Source organism: Notamacropus eugenii, chromosome 7, assembly GCF_028372415.1.
Source record: "Notamacropus eugenii isolate mMacEug1 chromosome 7, mMacEug1.pri_v2, whole genome shotgun sequence".
NCBI lineage: Eukaryota > Metazoa > Chordata > Mammalia > Diprotodontia > Macropodidae > Notamacropus > Notamacropus eugenii.
The window spans coordinates 12,265,344-12,286,985 of record NC_092878.1 but is presented as its reverse complement, the minus strand read 5'-3'; the positions used below and the strand labels follow the sequence as shown (position 1 = coordinate 12,286,985).

At 37.6% G+C, this 21,642-nt stretch overlaps 1 protein-coding gene across 1 annotated transcript; it reads left to right on the top strand.

Annotated features, from left to right (window-relative positions):
- Positions 1 to 9,498: 9,498 nt before the first annotated feature.
- OR4E2 (olfactory receptor family 4 subfamily E member 2) lies at positions 9,499 to 10,440 on the top strand. Its single transcript, XM_072624542.1, has one exon. The coding sequence runs from the start codon at positions 9,499 to 9,501 to the stop codon at positions 10,438 to 10,440; it is 942 nt and encodes a 313-aa protein (XP_072480643.1).
- Positions 10,441 to 21,642: the final 11,202 nt, after the last annotated feature.

The window sequence follows — 21,642 nt, the reverse complement described above, 5'->3', positions numbered from 1 at the left end:
TTCTGACTCAGATACTTAATAGTTGTGAGATCCTGGAGAAATCCCTTAAGTAAGTGCTCTGAGTCTCAGATTTCTTTTATGGAAAATGGGAAAAATAATTCTTGAATTACTTATCTCATAGAGTTGCTGTGAGATGTACTTTGGAAGCCATAAAATATTTTATGAATATTTCTCATTATTGCTATTAATTTTTTAGACCACATTTGACAATCCAGGCTGCTACATAAGTCACAGCCCCTGTGATGACTCCAATTATTTTATTTAAGCCCATTTTCTTGCAGAAAGAAATTGAGGAATCACAATGAATTTATGTGGATTCTTGCCTTAGCTCCTTGCTGTGCAAACACTTTGATTCATCTGAACAATCATATTAACACAGAGAGAAAATCCTGTGGAAGGTTGTTGAAGCTCATGGTTTAACTCACAGTGTTTAGCTTGTCTAATTTCATTGCTCTGATGGAGCCTTAGGTTACTCCTGTCCAAGGAAGATTCCTCTGGTTCTGGACAGCGCCGAGCTCCGTTAGAAAGATAGGATAGAGGACAAGAAAGGAAGGAGAGTAGCAGACTTTCCTCCCAGAACTGCTAGGAAAATCAAATTAAGGAACTTTCTAAGTCATAAATCTCTAGAGAAATGTGGGCTAGGAATACAGATAGGGATTGGACTTGGAATTTCATTGGCATAGTATATTAAGTGAGTATTCCGTAAATACAGTTGACTGAATACCTTCTGGGACTAGGTGGGGTTTCTGAGCTGGGCAGTTTTGAGATGGGGATAAGGATATTTACAGTGGTCTAATGATGATATTTCCCTCCTGAGCATAAAGCTACAAGTCTCTGACATCCTAGCCAGTCCTTGGCTTACATTTGTAAGACCCATTTCTCTCCCATCCCCCTGTATTCTTATGGGTACCCTGAGTCATTAATTCTGTTTCCCTTCTCTTCCAAAATTACTGTCCAAATTTCATTTTATTCCATAAATTCTTCCCCAAAATAATTTTGCATAGGTTGATCCAATATATTTTAAGCATAATGCTGTTCTGCTCTTGGAATCATGTATTTTTAAGAAGTAGAGGAGACTTCAGAAGCCATCCACCCCAACTTCCTGTCTGATGAATGAATTCTCTTTAATAACAAAAAAAATGCAGGAACAGTTCACATTTATATAGCCCTTTAAGGTTTACAAAGCCTCACAACCTCCAAGTATTAGATAGTATACATAATGTTATTTCCATTTTACAGCTGAGGAAACTGAGGTTTTGGGAGGTTTTTATGTCGCTAGTAGGTATTGGACTCAGGACTAGATCCCAAACTTCTGACTCTGCATCCAGGATGCACAAGTGATCATCTGACTCGTGCTTAAAATCCTCCAATGAAAGAGAACTCATAGAGGATTAATTGTTAAAAAAAACTTTCTTATATTGAACTGAAATTGGCCTTCCATTAACCTTTATTTTAAATATAACCTTTTAAATTTACCTTTAACCTTTTTAAAATACAATCTTCTTCTAAACTTTGTGTATTTAAACATCTATTTTTTTTGCTGATGATTATTTTGAGAATAAAAAGCGATTTTACATGAAACCACAAATGAGATTATTTATAGTCTGTTAAACGATGTCTATGTTAACTTAATAGGGTAGTAAAAGCATTCTGTGCTGATTGCCTACTTTTGTACCTTTCTCCATCTTTCTTCTCCAAAAGTCTATTGGACTTACTCTTCTGCCAAGAAAGATTCTATCTTAAGTCTTTTAAGAAAGAAGCACAGTAATGATGGCTGCTCTGTGACTCCAACGTATGGGGGGGCACAAGGTTGGATGGAATATTAGGAGGCAATTGAGATGAAATCAGGGGCATACTAGGACAGGGTCCAACTGGCTTGCAATGGCAATTACTACAAATCATTTCTTGATTTATTGCTTTGTCGATTGTCTAGACTTGAGAAAGTCCTCATAAGGCACATTCAATTTAAAAGTCTATACATACGTTTTTGGTGGCAGCCTACTCATTAGTGAGCGATAAACATTACTTGAATTTAGCAAGAGTGGAGGAGAAGGTTCAGGGAATGAACTAGATTAGAGACCTGGTGACTGGAGGCTAATAATAATAGAAGTAATTAACAGAACAATAACTGACAGTAATAGTGATAGTAGTAACTGACATATGCACATGACTTTAAGTTTTGCAAAGTACTTTACATTCATTATCTCAATTGTGCCTCATTATTATGAAATAATAATTTGGAAAAAATCTTGGCAGATCCTCCATAGCTTCACTGATAGTAGGAATAAGAGTTGAGAGAATTGTAGCTGACAAAGAAAAAGGTCTCCCATCCTCTTTGGCTTTCCCTAGAGTTGTGTGGATGAGGACACAGCAAGGAAAGGATGATGTATCACACAAACTATCCTGGTCTCTGGTCACTCTGATTACTTTCACAACCTCTTTCTTGTTTGTTATAATAAATGTTGGTCCATTCGTATACAGGTTGGTCCATCTTCAAATTGGCAGATAGAACCTGCTCATCTGCAGGGGAAAGCTTGCATAAAACATATAAGTAAAATATGCTTTGATGAATTGGAAAATAGTAAGAAAGCAACAATAATGAATCCATGTAGTGGGCTTTAGGGGAAGGAAGTGGTACACCACTTTGCCAGGGAAACCCCATGGACAGTATTGACTTGCTATGGTCCGTGGGGTTGCACAGAGTTAGATACGCCTGATCAACTGAATGACAATAAAGTGTACTTTAAGGTTGCAAGAACCTTCTTCACAATACTCTTATGAGGTTTGAGTATTCTTATATTACAGAGGAGGAAAATGAAGCTCACCAAGGTTAAGTGCAATTGCTCATGGTGAAACAGCTAGTTAAGTGTTGGAACCATGATTTTAACTTGGGTTTCCTAACTGTCAGTCAAGTCCTTAAGAGTTCTAAAACAAATTAATAAGAGCATCATATTGTCTTTATAGTTCATTGAGCACTGTTTCATTCATTTTATTAGGAAAATAATGCTTTGTTAACCCATTTAGCACATTATTAAATTTACTAAATTACTTTGCAATGAGTGTTTCTCACCAGTTCCATTACTTTGCAAATGAGAACTGTTTTTCTCTTAACTTGGGGTGGCCCATATGTGTATTGATCAAGAGGAGTTTACAGTTGTGAGTGGATCTTCGATCTGGAGCCAATAGGGAGTTCAGGGACCACCTAGTCCAATTCCCTTATTTCACAAGTAAGGAAACTGAGGCCCAGAGAGGTTAAGGGATATTGCCAAGATTACATGGGTAATAAGCACCAGGAGAAGGATGTGAATCCAAATCCTCTTACCCCAGAGCCATTTTTTCCCTGTACCATGCCAACTCCAAATGGACTGGTTTCGGTAAGTGAATTGTAACATATGGATGGTCAATAGTTTTGCTTTGTTACTACCAACATGCACTTATTGATATGTCTCCATGGGAATCAGCGACTAAGATGAGGACAAAATCTACGACATTTCCCACAAAACCTTGACCGTAACCCTTAACCTTCTCTGTAACTTCCTCCAAGTCATCCACTACTTCAAGTATGATAGGAAAAGGAAAGAAGGAAAGAAGAAAATGAGAGAAAACTACATGGGAGGAAGCTGACTTTGGAAGGCAGGAGGAGGGTAGCAAAATGGTTTACAATCTACCCAGAAGTTAAGGGCACAATTTAAAATCTGGGGAGCAGATCTAAAACATTTAAACAAAGGATCTCCCTCTCCCTCTCTCAAACATGACTGCACACTTGTTGATAAGTTTCTATTATATACACTTTCCTCAGTTTTGTTCATGGGTTTGTGCTCTCCAGTGTGATGTGACAGAAACAGTACTAGGAGCTGTTTTGAAATTTTGACACTCAATAGCTATGTAACCCATCCTTTAACCTCCCTGAGCCTCTGTTTCTTAATCTATAGAATGGGGATATTATACTACTGAGAGGCAGCCACATAGTGGATAGAGAATTGGTCTTGGAATCAGGCATACTATGGCTCAAGGCCCTGCCTCTGACACATACTGGCTTTGGGACCGTGGACAAATTCCTTGACCTCTTAGTGCCCCAGGCCACCTTCTAAAGGCTGTAAGTTGAAGAACATTGACTGATCTTTGTTGGTGGAGGGAGTTAATGAAATCATGTCGTTTCCCCCAAAGCAACTAGTATTATTTAACCTACTACACTGTTTTGAGACAAGTGCTTTGTAGTCTCAAAGTGCTCTATCAATCTCAGTTAGAATAAATGATTTTCCAGGGCTAGTGCTTCCTATTATTTTGTTAAAACTTCTCATAATGCTTAGTAGAGAGCTCTACACAGAGTGGTCACTAAGGAAATATTATTAGACTAACATAATCTCTATCCTTCCATAACTTCTTTACAGACTTTGGTTTCATTCTCCCCAAGAGTCACTTTCTTTCTTTTTGACTGGTGCCTGTTCATCCTTTGAACTTTCTTTCTTGGGGCAGCTAGGTGGCACAGAGGATGGAGCACTGGGTCTGGAATGAGGAAGATTCATCTTTCTGAGTTCAAATCTGGCCTCAGGTTTTTATTAACTATGTGACCCTGGGCAAGTCAAATAATCCTGTTTGCCTCAGTTTCCTCATCTGTAAAGTGAACTGGAGAAAGAAATGACAAATTCCTCCAGGATCTTTGCCAAGAAAATCCCAAAAGGGTTCACAATGAGTTGGACACAACTGAAAAAACATTTAAACAACTACTCTTTTTTTTGCTATCCAATTAACTTTATTGTTTTATAGATAAATTGGGGCAATGAAATTGTGTAACTATACCCCAACAGACAAATGGTCCATTTTCTCAATGTGGTTATTTTCTTGTTGTTTTTCTGATTTTTAACATTTTTACTTAAAGTTTTGAGTTACAAATTCTATCCCATCATCCTTCCCTCCCCTCCCTCTCCCTGAGATGGTAAGAAATCAGATATAGGTTATACATGTACAATTATATAAAACATTTCCACAGTAGTAATTTTGAACAAGAAGACTACAATAAAATAAAAAATGAAAGAAAGAAAATGAAAAACAGCATGCTTCAGTTTTTATTCAATCAATATGAGTTCTTTCCCTGGAAGCAGAAAGTATGCTTTATCACTAGTCCTTTGGGATTGTCTTGGATCGTTACATTGCTGAGAACAGCTTAGTCTTCATTGTACAATATTGCTGTTACTATGTACAATGTTCTCCTGGTTCTGTTCACATCACTATAAATCAATTCATGTAAGTCTTTCCAGCTTTTTATGAAATTATCCTGCTGGTCATTTCTTATAGCACAATGCTATTCCATTACAAGCATCTATTACAGCTTGTTTAGTCATTCCTCAATTGATGGGCATCCCTTTGATTTCTGATTCTTAGACACCAAAAAAAGCTGCTATAAACATTTTTGTACAAATAGGTCTTTTTCCCTTTTTTTGGGGGTGTCTTTGGGATATAGACCTAGCACAATTTCATAGTCCTTTGGGCATAGTTCCAAATTGCTCTCCAGAATGGCTTGATCAGTTCACAACTCCACCAACAGTGCATTAGAGTTCCAGTTTTTCCACATCCCCTCCAACATTTTCCTTTTTTGTCATATTAGTTTCTTTGTTAGGTATAAGGTAGTACCTCAGAGTTGTTTTAATTTTTTATTTCTCTGATCAGTAGTTATTTAGAGCATTTTTTCATATGGCTATGTGTAGTTTTGATTTCTTTGAAAACTGCCTATTCATATTCTTTGACCATTTGTCAATTGGGGAATGACTTGCATTTTTATAAATTTGACTCAGTTTTGTACATATTTGAGAAATGAAGCCTTTATCAGAGATACTTGTTACAAAACTCCCCCTCTCCACCCCCAGTTTTCTGCTTTCCTTATAATTTTGGTCGCATTGGCTTTGTTTGTTGCAAAACTTTTTAAAATTCATGTAATCATAATTATCTATTTTACATTTAATAATGATCTCTATCTCTTCTTTGGTCCTAAATTCTTCTCTTATCCACATATCTGACAGAAGCTATTCCATACTCTATTAATTTGCTTATGGTATCACACTTTATGTGTAAAGCATGTACCCATTTTGACCTTATCTTGGTAGATGGTGAAGATGTTGGTCTATACGTAGTTTCTGCCATACTGTTTTCCAATTTCCCCAGCAGATTTTGTCAAATTATGAGTTTTTGTTCCAAAACTTTGGTTTGTCATATGCTAGATTATATTAGCCATTTATTATAATGTAATTTGTACCTAATCTGTTCTATTGATCCACTACTCTATTTCTTAGCCAGTACCAGATTTTTTTTTTTTATAATCATCACTTTATAATACAGTTTGAGGTCTGGTATGGCTAGACCACTTTCTTTTGCACTTTTTCATTGATTCCCATGATATCCTTGAGCTTTTGTTCTCCAGATGAATTTTATTAGTTTTTCTAGCTCTAAGAAATATTTTTAGATAGTTTGGTTGGTATGGCACTGAATAAATAGATTAACTTAGGTAGAATTGTTTTTTAAATTGTATTGGCTCAGCCTACCCATGAGCAATTAATATTTTCCCAGTTGTCTGCATATGGCTTTATTTGTATGAAAAGGGTTTCATAGTTGTTTTCATATAGTTCCTGGATTTGTCTTGGCAAGCAAACTCCCAAGTCTTTTATATTTTCTGATTATTCTAACCGGAATTTCTCTATCTCTTGCTGCTGGACTTTGTTGGTAATATACATACACACTGGTGATTTATGTGAGCTTATCTTGTATCTGGCAACTAAATTTTTAATAATTTCAAGTAGTTTTTTGTTGATTCTCTTGGATTTTCTAAGTATAACATCATGTCATCTGCAAAGAGTGATAGTTTTACTTCCTCATTGCCTATTCTAACTCCTTTAATTTCCTTTCCTCCTCTTATTGCTATGGCTAAGATTTCTACTACAATATTAAATAAGAGAGCTGATAATGGACATCCTTTTATGACTTGTTTAATTTCTTTGTCTAAGATTGTTTTATTTAAGTATTTTATATCTTCCTCTGTTCATCTGGTAATGTATATTTTTGTAGATATTTACTCATTTCATTTAGATTGTCTAATTTATTGGCATATAATTGGGTAAAATACCTCCTAACAATTATCTTAATTTCCTCTTCATCAGTGGTGGTCACCCTTTTCATTTTTGATATTAGTAATTTGGTTTTTTCTTTCCTTTTTTTAAAAATCAAATTCACCAATTGTTTATCTATTTCATTGTCTCCCCCCATAAAACCAGCTTCTAGTTTTATTTGTTAGTTCAATGGGTTTCTTACTTCCAATTTTATTAATCTCTCTTTTGATTTTTCAAGATTCCTAATTTGGTATTTAATTGGGGGGTTTTAATTTGTTCTTTTTCAAGTTTTTTTTAGTTACAGGACTGGTTCATTGATCTGCTTTTTTTCTATTATGTTGATGTAAGTAATTAGAGATACAATTTTTCCCCTAAGTGCCACTTTGGCTGTATCCCATAAATTTTGTTATATTGTCTCATTGTTGTCATTTTCTTTATCAAAATCGTTGACTGTTTCTATGATTTATTTTTTACCCACTTATTTTTTAGGATTAGATTATTTTCCAATTAATTTTTAGTCTTGCTTTTCATTATCTATTATCAAACGCAATTTTTATTGCATTATGATCAGAAGAGGATGAATTTACTATTTTTGCTTTTCTGCATTTGGTTGTGAGGTTTTTATGTTCTAATACACAATCAATTTTTTGTAGGTGCCATGTACTGCTGAGAAAAAGGTAGATTCATTTCTATTCACATTCAGTCTTACTATTTCAGAATTTTATTCACCTCTTTAACTTCTTTCCTGCTTATTTTTAGTTAGATTTATCAAGTTCTGAGAAGGGAAAGTTGGGGTCCCCCACTAGTATAGTTTTATTATCTGTTTCTGCCTGTAACTCATTCAACTTCTCCTTCAGAAACTTAGATGCTATACCATTTGCTGCATATATGTTTAGTATTGATATGACTTCATTATCTTTGGTATCTTTTAGCAAAATATAGTTACCTTCTTTATCTCTTTTAATTAGGTCTACTTTTGCTTTTGCTTTGTATGAGATCATGATTGCTACCCTGCTTTCTTTTCTTTAGTGGAAGCATACTAGATTCTGCTCCAGTCCCTTATCTTTACCCTGTGTATATTTCTCTGTTTCAGATATATTTCTTGTAAACAACATATTCTGTTTTTTAATCCATTCTTCTATCTCCTTCCATTTTATGGTGAGTTCATCCTTTTCACATTTAGAGTTATGATAACTGACTGTGTATTTCCCTCCATGCTATTTTTGGCTTGTTTTTCCTTGCCTGTTACTCCACCCTTTCTCTCCTCACAAGTGTTTTACTTTTGATCATCATCTTCCCCAACAGGCCCTTCCTTTTATGAGTCCCCTCTCCCTCTTATGTTATAATAGCTATTTCATGTCTCTTTTATGTGGGATAATTTACTCCATTCAATCTCCCCCCTCCTTCTTCCAGTGTAATTTTCCTTCTCACCTATTTATTTTGATTTTTGGGTTATAATCCCATCAAAGTCATCTTATTTCTATACCCTCTGTCTACATATACTCCTTCTAATTGATCTTATAATTAATTACACAGTTGTTAAGAGTTACAAATATTATCTCATCATATAGAAATATAAACAATTTAACCTTATTAAATTTCTCATATTTTCTCTTTCTTCTTTTTTATCTTTTTTTGTATCCCTTCAGTCTTGTATTTGGAGGTCACTTTTTAAATTCAGTTCTGCTCTTTTAACTAGAAATGCTTGAAAGTTCTCTATTTCATTAAATATCCATTCCCCCTCCAAAAAGATTATATTCAATGTTGCTGGACAGGTGATTCTTGGTTATAATCCTAACTCCTTTACCTTCTGGTATATCAAATTTGAAGCCCTCCAGTTTTTTAATGTGGAAGCTGCCAAATTCTGTGTAATCCTGACTGTAACTCCATGATATCTGAGTTGTTTTTGACTTTTTGCAATTTTTGCAATTCTTGCAATTCTTGTAATACTTTCTCCTTAATCTGTGAGCTCTCAAATTTGGTTATGATGTTCCTGAGAGGTTTTTTTTCAATGAGAAATTTCACATTTTCTTCTTTTTTTTAAAACTGTTTTGATTTTGTTTTATTGTATCTTGATGAATCATAAAGTCATTAGTTTCTACTTGTTCAATTTTAATTTTTAAGGAATCATTTTCTTTGGTTTCTAGTCATACTTCTGACATATAGTGGTTATGAGAGCCTGGGCAAGTCATTTGACCTCTTGTTGCCTCAAGCAACTCTCTAAGACTATAATGTGCAGAACTTTTGATGATATGTATTGATGGAAGGAATCTTCTAATTGCTTTTTTATCAATAGTAATGAAATTCTATATCTAGGTTTTTAAAAGTTAGTCACATAAATGTGGGCTATTTTCATAATCAACTCTTCTTGTCTTCCAGGGACTCTTGAAAGTCTTACTGAATGGAGGGTTTCAACCAAACCAGAGTGACCAAATTTGTCTTCTTGGGACTCACTGATAATTGGATGTTAGAGATGTTATTTTTGGTGGCATTCTCAACTACCTATCTGCTGACCTTATTTGGGAACATCCTCATAGTAGTCACTATCATGTTCACCCCACGTCTCCACACTCCCATGTATTTCTTCCTCAGCAACTTGTCCTTTATTGATATCTGCCACTCATCTGTTACAGTCCCCAAGATGTTGGAGGGCTTACTATTGGAGAGAAAGACCATCTCTTTTGATGCATGCATTGCACAGCTCTTCTTTCTACACCTCTTTGCCTGTGCGGAGATCTTTCTGCTGACTATCATGGCTTATGACCGTTATGTGGCCATCTGTACCCCTTTACACTACTCCACAGTGATGAACATGCAGGTGTGCGTGCAGCTTGTCTTTGCCCTTTGGCTGGGAGGCACTATCCATTCTCTTGTGCAAACCTTTCTGACTACCCAACTGCCCTACTGTGGCCCCAACGTCATTGATAGCTACTTCTGTGATGTGCCATCTGTCATAAAACTGGCATGTACAGATACCTACCTCACAGGGGCACTTGTTGTGTCCAACAGTGGAACCATCTCCCTTGTTTGCTTTCTAGCTTTAGTGACTTCCTACACAGTTATCCTGGTGTCTCTCCGGAAGCAGTCAGCTGAAGGACGCCGGAAGGCACTCTCCACCTGCACAGCTCACTTCATTGTGGTGGTCCTCTTCTTTGGACCCTGTATCTTCCTCTACACAAGACCAGATGGTAGCTTCTCTACTGACAAGGTGGTGGCTGTGTTCTACACGGTTGTCACCCCTTTGCTGAATCCCCTCGTCTATACTTTAAGAAATGAGGAGGTGAAGAGTTCCATGAAGCAACTCAGACAATGTCAAGTCTTTTTCACAAAAGCATTTACATGAAAGGAATGAAGAGATAGAGAGAAGTGAAAAAGACCATCTTCTTAATGAAATAACAAAATTCAAGGAAAAGGAAGTTTGGAGTTAGGGGTGGAGGGAAGCTCCATGCATAAATAAGAAGGGAACTTTTTGTTAATTACTAAAAGGGGTGGGTGGCAAGAAGGAGACTTTAGAAAAACTAAGTATAGTGTGATAGAAAAGGTATTAGATTACAAGTGAAAGGACCTGGGTTCAAATCTCTTATTCTGTTACTAACTACCTGTGTGAACTTGGGTTGGTCATTTAATTTTTCTGGACCCTCAGTTTCCTCAACTGTAAAGCATGAAGGTTGGATTAAATGACCTCTAAGGTTCCTTCTGGGGCATCTAGGTGGTACAATGGACAAAGTGCTGGGCCTGGAATTATGAAGATCTGGCCTCAGATACTTACTACCGGTGTGACTCTGGGTAAGTCAATTAACACTCTTTGCTTCAATTTCTCATCTGTCAAATGAGCAGGAGAAGAAAATGGCAAACCACTCCAGAATTTCTGCCAAGAAAATCCTAAATGGGGTCATAGAGAGTAGGACAGAACTGAAAAATGACTTACCAACAAAAAAGGTTTTTTTCCCTAGCTTTAAAGCTTTTGAGTCTGGCCATTGGAAAGTGTAATTGTAGGAACCAGTAAAATTTGGAGATGGGACTTAAATTCACTACCAACTTCCCAAAACAGGCAAAGATGTTAAGCAGTCATTATTTTGAATTCATAGGATCATATATATTAATCTGGAGGGGACTTCAGAGAACATCTAGTCCAGTCCTCTCATTTTATAGATGAGAAACTGAGGCCCAGGATAGTTAAGTGGGGACACACAAGTCGTAAGAATAAGATCAGATCCCTAGATTCCAAATCCAACACACTTTCCACTGTCCAGCGTTTAATCATTAGCAAGTTGAATGTTTGTTGAATGAATGAATGGACCTAGCACCATGTGAAACACTGGAGACACAAAGTAAAAGCAAATATATTTTCTTTTCTCAAGGAGTTTGCATTCCAATATGGGAGATACCATGTACATATATAGGTATACATTATTGTTGTTCAATTGTTTTCACTTGTGTCTGACTCTTTGTGACCCTATTTGGCTTTCTTGGCAAATATACTGGAGTGGTTTGCGTTTCCTTTTCCAGCTCATTTTGCAGATGAAGAAAATGAGGCAAATATGGTTAAGTGATTTAGCTAGTAAGTGTCTGAGGTCAGATTTGAACTCACAAAGATGAGTCTTCCTAACTCCAGGCCCAGCATTCTATACACTGTACCACTTAGCTGTCCATAGGGATGTGTGTTTGTGCATGTATGTATATGTAATATATACACACATGTAATATACATGTATGATACATGCAAAGTAACCTTACACAATACACATATGTACACCCATGTGTAATATACATGTATGATACATGCAAAGTAGATACACAGTGACCTTACACACATATGTACATACACATGTGTAATATACATGTATGATACATGCAAAGTAGATACAAAGTGACCTTAGAAGGGAAGGGACCGAAATCTGGAGGAAACAGCACTTGAAGTTTTGAAGGAAGCCAAAGGATTCTAAGAGACGTAGTGTAAGAGAGCATTCCAGCATGCAGAGACATGGATGTAAGAAGAATGTTGTGTATGAGGAAAAGCCAGTATGTCGGTATTGCTGGACAATAGAGCTCACGCAGGGGACTGATGTATAAGAAAACTGTATAGATAGGAAGGTATCAAGTTGTGAAGAACTTTAAATGCCAAATATAATTATTATTTGATATGAATGTAATAGGGAACTAGTTGATTTTATTGAGTAGGGATAGGGGCTAACATGTTCAGATCTGTACTTTAGGAAGATCACTCTGGTCCCTGGGTGGAGGACAGAGGACAAAATTTAATGCGTGAAGACTAATTAAAATGATGTGGTTAAATGGTCCAGGCAAGAGGTGATGATGAAGGCCTGCCTGAACTTCCGTGGTGGTTGCACAATTGTAGAGGAGGGGAATATAAAGTATGTTGTGAGGAAATAAATGATAAAGTTTCTCAACTCATTAGATATGTGGGGAGTATGAAAATGAGGAGTTGAGAAGATGGCACTGAGGTTGTGAATCCAGATGATTAGAAGGATAAATCTTCTAAGTAAGAGGAAAGTTTGGAAAAGGTGTTTTTATTGGGAGAGGGCACAGATAATGAGTTTTGTTTGGATTTTGTTGAATTTGAGATGCCTATGGGACATGCAGTTTGAAATGTTCAGTAGGTGATTTGTGACATGTGGCTGTAACTTAGAAGAGAAATTAGGACTGGATATATACATTTATACATCATCTTCATTGAACTGAGTATTAAACCCATGAGAAATAATCGGATTACCAAGTGAGCGATTATAGAGCAAGGAAAGAGGATCCAGGACAAAACCAGTTAGTGAGTATGATGTGGATGAAGATCCAGCAAAGGAAATTTGGATGAAGCAGTCAGAAGCAGGAGAAGAACTAAGATATAAATGGTGTCATTGAAACCAATAGAGGATTAAGAGGATTAATTCACCATAGGTCTAGAAGGATGAAGTTCAAGAAGGAGAAATTAGATTTAGCTCTTATGACGTCACTGGTAATGTTAGAGAAGAAGCTTCAGTTGAGTTGACGAAGCTGGAATATATATTGCTGAGGGTTTTTAGAAGAGAGTGAGAGGAGGGAAAGTGGTTACCAAATCCAGATAGCTTTTTCAGTTTATCTGAAAAGGGAAGAAAGGACAAGGGGCAATAGCTGACAGAAATAGTAAGATCTAGTGAGGGGTTTTTCTTTTGTTCTTGTTTTTTGGATGAGAAAATCTGGAGGTGTTTGTTTGTAGGTGGGAGAGAAGGAACCATAGGATGGGGAGAGCCAATAAAGAGGCATCATCACACCTTTAATCTTAACATCTCTCACAATTGTTTTACTTTCATGTTAAAGAACTCCTAATAATAGCATCGAGTTGTAAGACATAGGGGAGATAGGATGATAAAGTATAGTAAGTAGATGAGGGAAATAGATAAGAGTTCTTGCACATGGAAGGAGATCACTTGTGGATGATGACAAGAAGAGGGGTATAACTATCCTCAGGTATAGCTGATTTGGAGTAGGGAGTAGTACATGGGAGCTGAGCAGATTGAGGAACTGGGAGGTGAGGTTGTTTGAGGAAACTTCAACATTTATATTGAAGTTCTAGAGTATGAGAGCAATAGGTAGGGTAGAAAGAGAGACTGCCAAGGCACCAAACTTATTGAGAAAGGAGGGAGAATGTCCTAGGGTCAGTATACAAATGTCACTAGGCTCTGGATTGGATGACAAATTTGCATAGGATGAACCTCAGAGGAGTAAAATTTCTGTGTGATGGTGGTAGTAGGAGAATCTGGTAGTGGCAGTAGGGAACAAAGAGTATTTTGACTTCTCCACAGACTAGTGAGTAGGGAAATATGAGGGCAAGTAAGATCAATCCTGGAAATGTTATTCCTATGGAGTCAGTTCTCAAGATGTGCCAGTATAGGAAAGAAAACAGACATTTTAATTAAATCCTCTATATCTCATTTGTATTATATGTTTATATATAACACTAACTCGCTATTTGATGGAAAGACAGGTTAACGCTAATCTGTTGGGCATTGTCTCTACAGAACGGAGCATCTAATGCAAGAGCTTCATTCCTAATTATGTTCAATGAAATTTGAATACATTTTTGCTTGCTCAACTTCTTTTATTCTGAACTTACCAAGCACAAAATAAAAGGACATTTACATATAAACAGTTTAACGGAAGAGTAAACAAAATTGTGGATTCCTATTTTGTATAAGGTGCTTTTGTTTCAAATATAAAACAAATTCACCATGAAATTTTCAGAGTTTTTCCAACTGATTTTTCTGGTGTACTTTTGTTCTCTTCTAAGCATTTTTCTTACAAAATTATCTATTTTTCTTTCCCCCCATCCTATTATTATCTGTCCCTTCCTCTCCCCCTTTTCTCCTCCGTCCCATTCTCTGTCTCCTCTCTCCCTCAATCCCTTCCTCCTTTCTCTCCTTCCCTTTCATCTCTCTCTGTCATTTTCTGAATATCTCTCTGTCTCTGTCTCTCCCCTCTTAGGAAAAAAAAGCAAAACAAACTCCTCAAAACATATATTGCATATATCTTTAGAAGAATGCTACTGATGCATGTCTCCCAAGGTCCCTATGTATTATTGGCATAAAGAGGGCCATGGCCCCTTTCATTTGATGGACACATGAGCAAGTAATTTAGGTTGATTTCCTAGAATTGCAGGCTCATATTTCTTCAAATGCCCTACTTATTTTAGAGGTGCAAAAGGGTTTAGATATCATCTAGGATAATCTCATACCCTATCTTACTCAGCTTTTTATCCCATCCAGTACCCAGCAGAGGGCCTTGCACATAGTAGGAGTCCATTACATAGTTGTTAAATGAAAAAAATTAATAAAAGTACCTCAGAAGGAATCATTTATCCAGAGCAACCCTGACATGCATAGACTCTCCTCTGCTATGGCTATCCAAATCCCACCTGTCTTTTAAAGTAGTTTTCTGCTGTCCCATTTTCTTAATAAAGCCATTCCTGACTTTAGGAGTCATGAGATTATTTTTCTGGAAGCAACCTTTGAGATCATCTAACGATGCAACCGATAGAGTACCAGGACCTGTCATCTCAGACACTACCAGTGGTGTGACCTTGGGCAAGCTGACAAACTTCTCTCTATCTCAGTTCTCTTATCTGCAAAATGGGGATAATATTAGCACCTACCCTGAGAGATTGTTATGAGGATAAAATGAGATCATATGTGTGAAGTGCTTTGTAAGCCTAAATCCTATATAAATGCTAGCTATTATTATTATTCAACACCCTCATTTTACAGGCAAGGAAACTGAGGCATAGAGCAGTTAAATATGTTTGTCGAGTAGACCCAAGGATAGAAATGAAGTGGAAGCATGAATATTTCATGACCTTATGATAGCCTGATTTTTATGGATCTTAAGAAATAGTTACAGAATCTTCATGGGGATTCTACCCTTCTAAGGGTCTTAGAGGGTTTTCAATTAATAGCAATTTGACTTGCAGGAATTAGTATAATAGAAATAGAGCCCTGATTCTAGACTGTCTTGGGAAGTAGTAAAAATTTACACGGAGGCTAGTTGACTACTTGTTGGGAATATTGTTGAAGGGATCAGTTATGGGTTCTGGATATAGTGGTGAGTATAGCTGCCTTCCAAGCAGTTGACCTGGGTTTGATTCCTGGCCAATGCAGTAATGAGATTTTGGTGAGGTGGTGCAGTGTACAGAATGCTGGATCTGGAGTCCAGAAATCTTAAGTTCAAATCCAGCCTCAGATACTTCCTAGCTTTGTGATCATGGGTAAGTCACTTAATCTCTGTTTTATTCATCCTGGGCCATCTCCAGTCATCCTGATGAATATCTGGTCACTAGAACTAGATGGGTCAGAAGGAGAAAGTGAGGCTGCTGACCTATACTATCCTTCCTCACTCAAATCAAAGTCAACTGCAAGTCATGTCATCATTTCCCTGATGTCATGGTCCTCTTTGAAAATGAAGGACAAACACAACAACAACCTATGAGTTAGACTAGATACCATTAAGGCGACTTCCAGCTTTTAGATTCTAGGAATTAAGAGAACTAGACTTGAGTCTCAGCTCTGTTATTAGCTGGATGACCTTGAGAAGTTACTGTGACTCTCTGGCCTCAGTTTCCTTATTGGCAAAACAAGAGTTGGATTGCTGCTCTTGAGTCCTTTCAGTCACATCCAGCTCTTTGTGATCCCATTTGGGATTTTCATGGCAAAGAAGTTACCGGAGTGGTTTGTCATTTCCTTCTCCTTCAGAGGATCTGAAGCAAATAGGGTTAAGTGACTTGCCAAGGATCACATAGCTAATAAGGGTCTGAAGCCAGATTTGAACTTAAGACTCTAGGCACAGTGCTCTATCCACTGTGACACCTAGCTGCCCTGTTGGACTAGTGATCTCTGTGTCTTTTCCAGCTCTAACTGAAGAGAGGTCAAGAGGAAGGAGGAGAACCAACAGAGAACAAAATTATATCAATAATTGATCAACATTTGTTAAGCACCAATTACATGCCAGGCATTGTACTAAGTGCTGGGAGACAAGCATAGGCAATAGATTCTGCTTTCAAAGGAGCTTATAAGAGAATGGAGGAGACGATATGCAAACAAATATGCCCAAAGCAATCTACATACAGTATAAATAGGAAATAACTAAAGAAAGGCACTGGAATAAAGAGGGGTTAGGGAAGGCTTCCAGTGAAATATGGGAATTTATTTGGAACTTAAAAAAGTCAGGAAGGTCAGCAGTTAGAGTAAAGGAGGGAGAGCATCCCAGGCATGGGGGACAGTCAGAAAAAAATGATCCTAGAGCCAAGAAATGGATGGTATGTTTTATTTTTGGAACAGTCAAGAAGCCAGTGTCATTAGACTGGAGAGTATGTGGTAAGGAGTAAGGTAAGAGGGAAATAGTTTATGAATGACTACTCAGAGTCTACTCCATGATGCAGAGTTCTGAAATTCCTCTATCTGACCTAAATCCCTTGTTCTGGTGTCTTTCTCTTCAACTCCTCTTTCATAAGTCTATGCTTTATTGCGCTTCTCCTGGCTGCTTTCCCAAGTCATTACTTTTGCTCTGGCTTCCCCTTTCTCCCAATGAAATCTTGATGCTGTAATTAGCCAGTTTATCTACACAACACTGTCTATCACTGAATCTTTTCCCTACCTGTCCTATCACAATTCATCCTTTTCTGTAAAACCCTTAGATTACCTTCATCATCAGTCTTCTCTGCTTCTCAAAACTGCCAAGGGAAGTCATAAAATGTGTTGACTGGATTCACTATGAATTTGTCTTATCTGAGCTTAACTGGACATTTATTGCTGGGTTCCTATCCTTTTACTCTTCCGATTGACTGCCCTTTCCACAGCGAGTCTTCCAAACTTCTTTTCTCCTTCTCTCTCCCTCTTTGTGGAAGATCTTGCTTCATACTTTGCCAAGAAAAATTGAGCCCACCACGAGTTACCTCTTTTCTCCTTTCCTATACCTCAGATCCTCCCAAAATTGTTCCCCACTCTTTTTTTTGGTTCCAGTCTCAGAGAAAGAGGCGGTCTTTTTTGCCAAGATTGACCCCTGTATTTATCCTCTCCTGTCTCCTCTGGGTACTTGGCCCTTCTCTCATCCTCATCTCTTTAATTTTCAATCTGTCTTTACCCATTGTTTCTGTCCCAACTCCTTACAAACATGCTTAGATTTTTCCTATTTAAAAAAAAAAAACAACCCAAAAGACCTTCACTTGACCCTGTTGTCTTCTCTAGCTAATGTCCTATATCTCTCCTCTGTTTTTCTGACAAACTTCTCTCCACTCCCACTAAGCAAATTAAAAAAAAGCCAAAAAATGACTCCCTCACTGGATATATCCATAGAGAGTAAAACAAATTTCCAAATTAGTTGTAACTGAAAATGTATGTTTCTTTCTGTATTATAAGTTTATCAGCTCCCTATCAGGAGGTGAGTTGTGTGTAGCATCGGCATTCTTTTGGAATAGTGGTTTATTGTTGTGTTGATCAGAATTCTAAAGCCTTTCAAAGTTGTTTTTTCTATGTTATCATTGTGTAAATCGTTCTCCTGGATCTGCTCACTGTGCTCTGTATCAGTTAATAGAAGTCTTCCCAGTTTCCTTTTAAAGGGTCCATTTCATCATTTCTCATGGCATGATAATATCCCCTTTTTTTCATACATCACAATGTGTTTATCCATTCCCCAAAAGGAGCATACTCCTTTTTACTGTTGTTCTACACTCTTTGTGACCCCATTTTGGAGTTTTCTTGGCAAAGATACTGGAATGGTTTGCCATTTCCTTCACCAGGTCATTTTATATAGGAGGAAACTGAAGCAAACAGGGGTAAGTGATTTGCCCAAGGTCACACAGCTAGTAAGTGTCTGAGCTCATATTTGTACTCAGGTTTTCCTGATTCCAGGTCTGGCAGCACTCTATCCACTGTGCCACATAGTTATCCCTTGCCACCTGGATACTCCTTTAGCATTCAATTTTTGACTATAGTGAAAAGAGTTATTATACTTATTTTTGAACCTATAGATCTCTTTTCTTCTTTCTTTGAATTGTTTTTGGGGGGTTATAGGTCTAGAAATGGTATAGCTGACTCAAAAGGTATGTATAGTTTGGTAACCTTCTGGCATAGTTCTAGATCACTTTCTAGGATAGTTGGACCTATTTACAATTTCACCCTCAGTACACTTGTTTTCCCACAGTCCCTCCAACAGTTTTAATTTTCCTCTTTCATCATCTTTGCCAGACTGATGAGTGTTTGATGGAACCTCAAAGTTGCTTTAATTTCCATTTCTCTAATTATTGGTGATTCAGAGTGATTTTCCATGTGATAGTTGATAACTTAGATTTCTTCCTTTGAAAACTGCCTGTTCATATCCTTTGGCCATTTATCAATAGGCAAATGGCTCTTACTATTATAAATCTGAATATTATATATCTTGGAAATCAGATCTTAATCAGAGAAACTTATTGCAAAGACTTTTCTTCAGTTATCTATTGCCTTTACATTAGATTTATTTGTGTAAAAACTTTCAAATTTCCTATAATCAAAATTGATCTTGTTGAATTATTGAATTCCTAGACAGACTACTTGTCCTCCCCCACCAAACTTACTTAGTCTTTTTCTGGGAATCTTTCCAGCTACTGGCCTTAGGCCCAATATTAAGCTCTGTCTGAATCCCAATGTCAAATACAAGTCCCCTCTGGGAGTGGGAATGGGGAGGGGATTTTTTCAGCCCCTGTTCTCAGGCATAATTTTTCTTGTGGAGGTCTTTGGGCTGTTTGATTAAGGCCCCTGAGCCCTTCTGTCTGGACTGCATCTGTCCCCCTTAAACCTTATAGAACATGGGCTGAATGAGGTCGAACTTAGTCCTAAGTTCTCTTTGTAGAAAGCACTAGCTTATCTGAATAAGAGCTACATTTCTCCTGAGGCCTCAGTCTTGATCGTAGTGAATCTGAGGCTTAATTTGTATGAAATGTCCTGGCAGTGCTTAGGATGTCATCAGAGAAAAGAGATAGGGTACAGAGAAAGTACAAGAGTCATGTGGTAAGTATGGCTGCCAGTCTTGAGTAATGGCACTGACTAAGAAAGGAGTCCCAGATGGGCTAGAGGAGCAGGCTGCTGGCCAAGCTAGGAGTTGGATATGAGTCAGCAGAGTTGTTAGACTTTCAGGGTCTGTTAATGTCATGCAGGGGCTGCAGAGAACTGCCAGCAGGGAGGTGGAGTAAAGGCCCAAGAGTTTTAACAATGAGTGGCTAAGAGCAGTTGTTTTCAGTCATGTCTGACTCTTCATGACCCCATTTGGGGTTTTCTTGACAAAGATACTGGAGTGCTTTGCCATTTCCTTTTCCAACTCATTTTACAGATGAGGATACTGAGGCAAACAGGGTTCAGTGACTTTTCTAGGGTCACTCAGCAAGTAAATGTCTGAGATCAGATTTGAACTAGGGAAAATGAAGCTTCCTGATACCAGGCCCAGCACTCTGTTCTCTGTACCATCAGTGGGAGCAGATAATCAATTAGATCTTTAGACATAAACTATGTAGCCAATTTTTCTACAGTAGTACTTTAGGCTGCAGAGATTTTGTACTGCTTTTCCCATTTTACAGATGAGAACCTAAAGGCAAGGAAAGCTTCCTTTCTAGACTATACTAGAGAAGGGGGATTGGAGAGGTAAGTATTAGATGGATGGATGCTAGTAACGTTTCTATTGTTTTATTTCCATTTCTGTTGTAATTAGATGTTTTTACTGATTCTATAGAAATAGTTTCCTAGGTTACTGTCGGATTGGTGATAACAGAATATCTAGACCCTAGTTGACTTTACAAGTTCCAGTCCCTTTAATACTTGAAGGATTGGAAAATTTAATCATTGTGAACATTTTTCCCACTGACACAAATTAGAACCTCTACGGTATGGTAGATAGAGTAGATAACCTTTAAAAAGTTTTGTGACTCAAGAATTTATTACTCCATGCATGGCCAGTGATCCCATCAACTTACTTAACTTGGTCCTTCAGTGATAGGAATATGGTCCATCACCTGGCCTGTATTAAGATCCTTTACAAATTTGTAATAGCTGGCAGAAGTTTTCCTCCAATACTAAAGACAGGATTTTTGAGAACCCAGTATTACCTCTATGAAGGATTTTAGGACTTCCCACTACAATCCTACTTAAATCTTGAATTCTGGATCTCAAACTGTCTCCCCTGGATTCAGAGGGAAGAAAGTAGTGGTGATACATGCTAACTCCTGCCTTTAGGAGTGCATTTAAATATTATATGTGTTCATTAACATAATTCTTCCAGAAACATTTGTAAATTAATTTCATGCTGTTAACATCTTGCCATATTCATAATATGTACACATGTTTAAAAATAGCATTTATTTACTTCCCTGGTCAAATATTTTCTCATTTAATTAATAGAATTAATTTTTCCTTTAGACTTTCCCTCTTTTCTCATCTTTCAAGATGAAATCAACTCTGAAACTCATATCCCCTCAGTGCCAAAGAAGACCACACCATTAGAGAAATGATGACATGACTTGCACTTGACTTTGCTTTGAATGAGGGAGGGCTGCGCAGGTCACCAGCCTCACTTCTCCTCCAGAGCCATCTGATTCCAGTGACCTCGTATTGCTCAGGATGAGTGGAGATAGCCCAGGATGCACTGGGAGACCTTGGCCTAAAGGGCCAGGTACCCACGTAGGGTGAGGCAACACCCATTCATTGAATAGGTCTGTGTAAGAAGTAACCAGGGCATGGCCCCTTTAATGAGGTCAAGAAAAAGAAAGACATCAGGCTGGGTGGGAAATAGCAACAGTAACTACTGATAATCACTCTAAAGCTAAGAGGGTCCAGAGAAGGCATTAGGCAGGGGCCCACTGGAGTCTCAGTTTTAGAGTGCAGTAGGTTTCGGGTTTTGGGAGAGGACAAGACAGGGGAAAGGGAAGGGAAAGAAAGGGAAGGGAGGAGAGGGGAGGAGAGGGGAGGAAAGGGGCCAGTAAAACCCCAAATTTACCTTCCTTTGGAGAGGAGAAGGAAGGGGAAGGGAAAGGCAGATA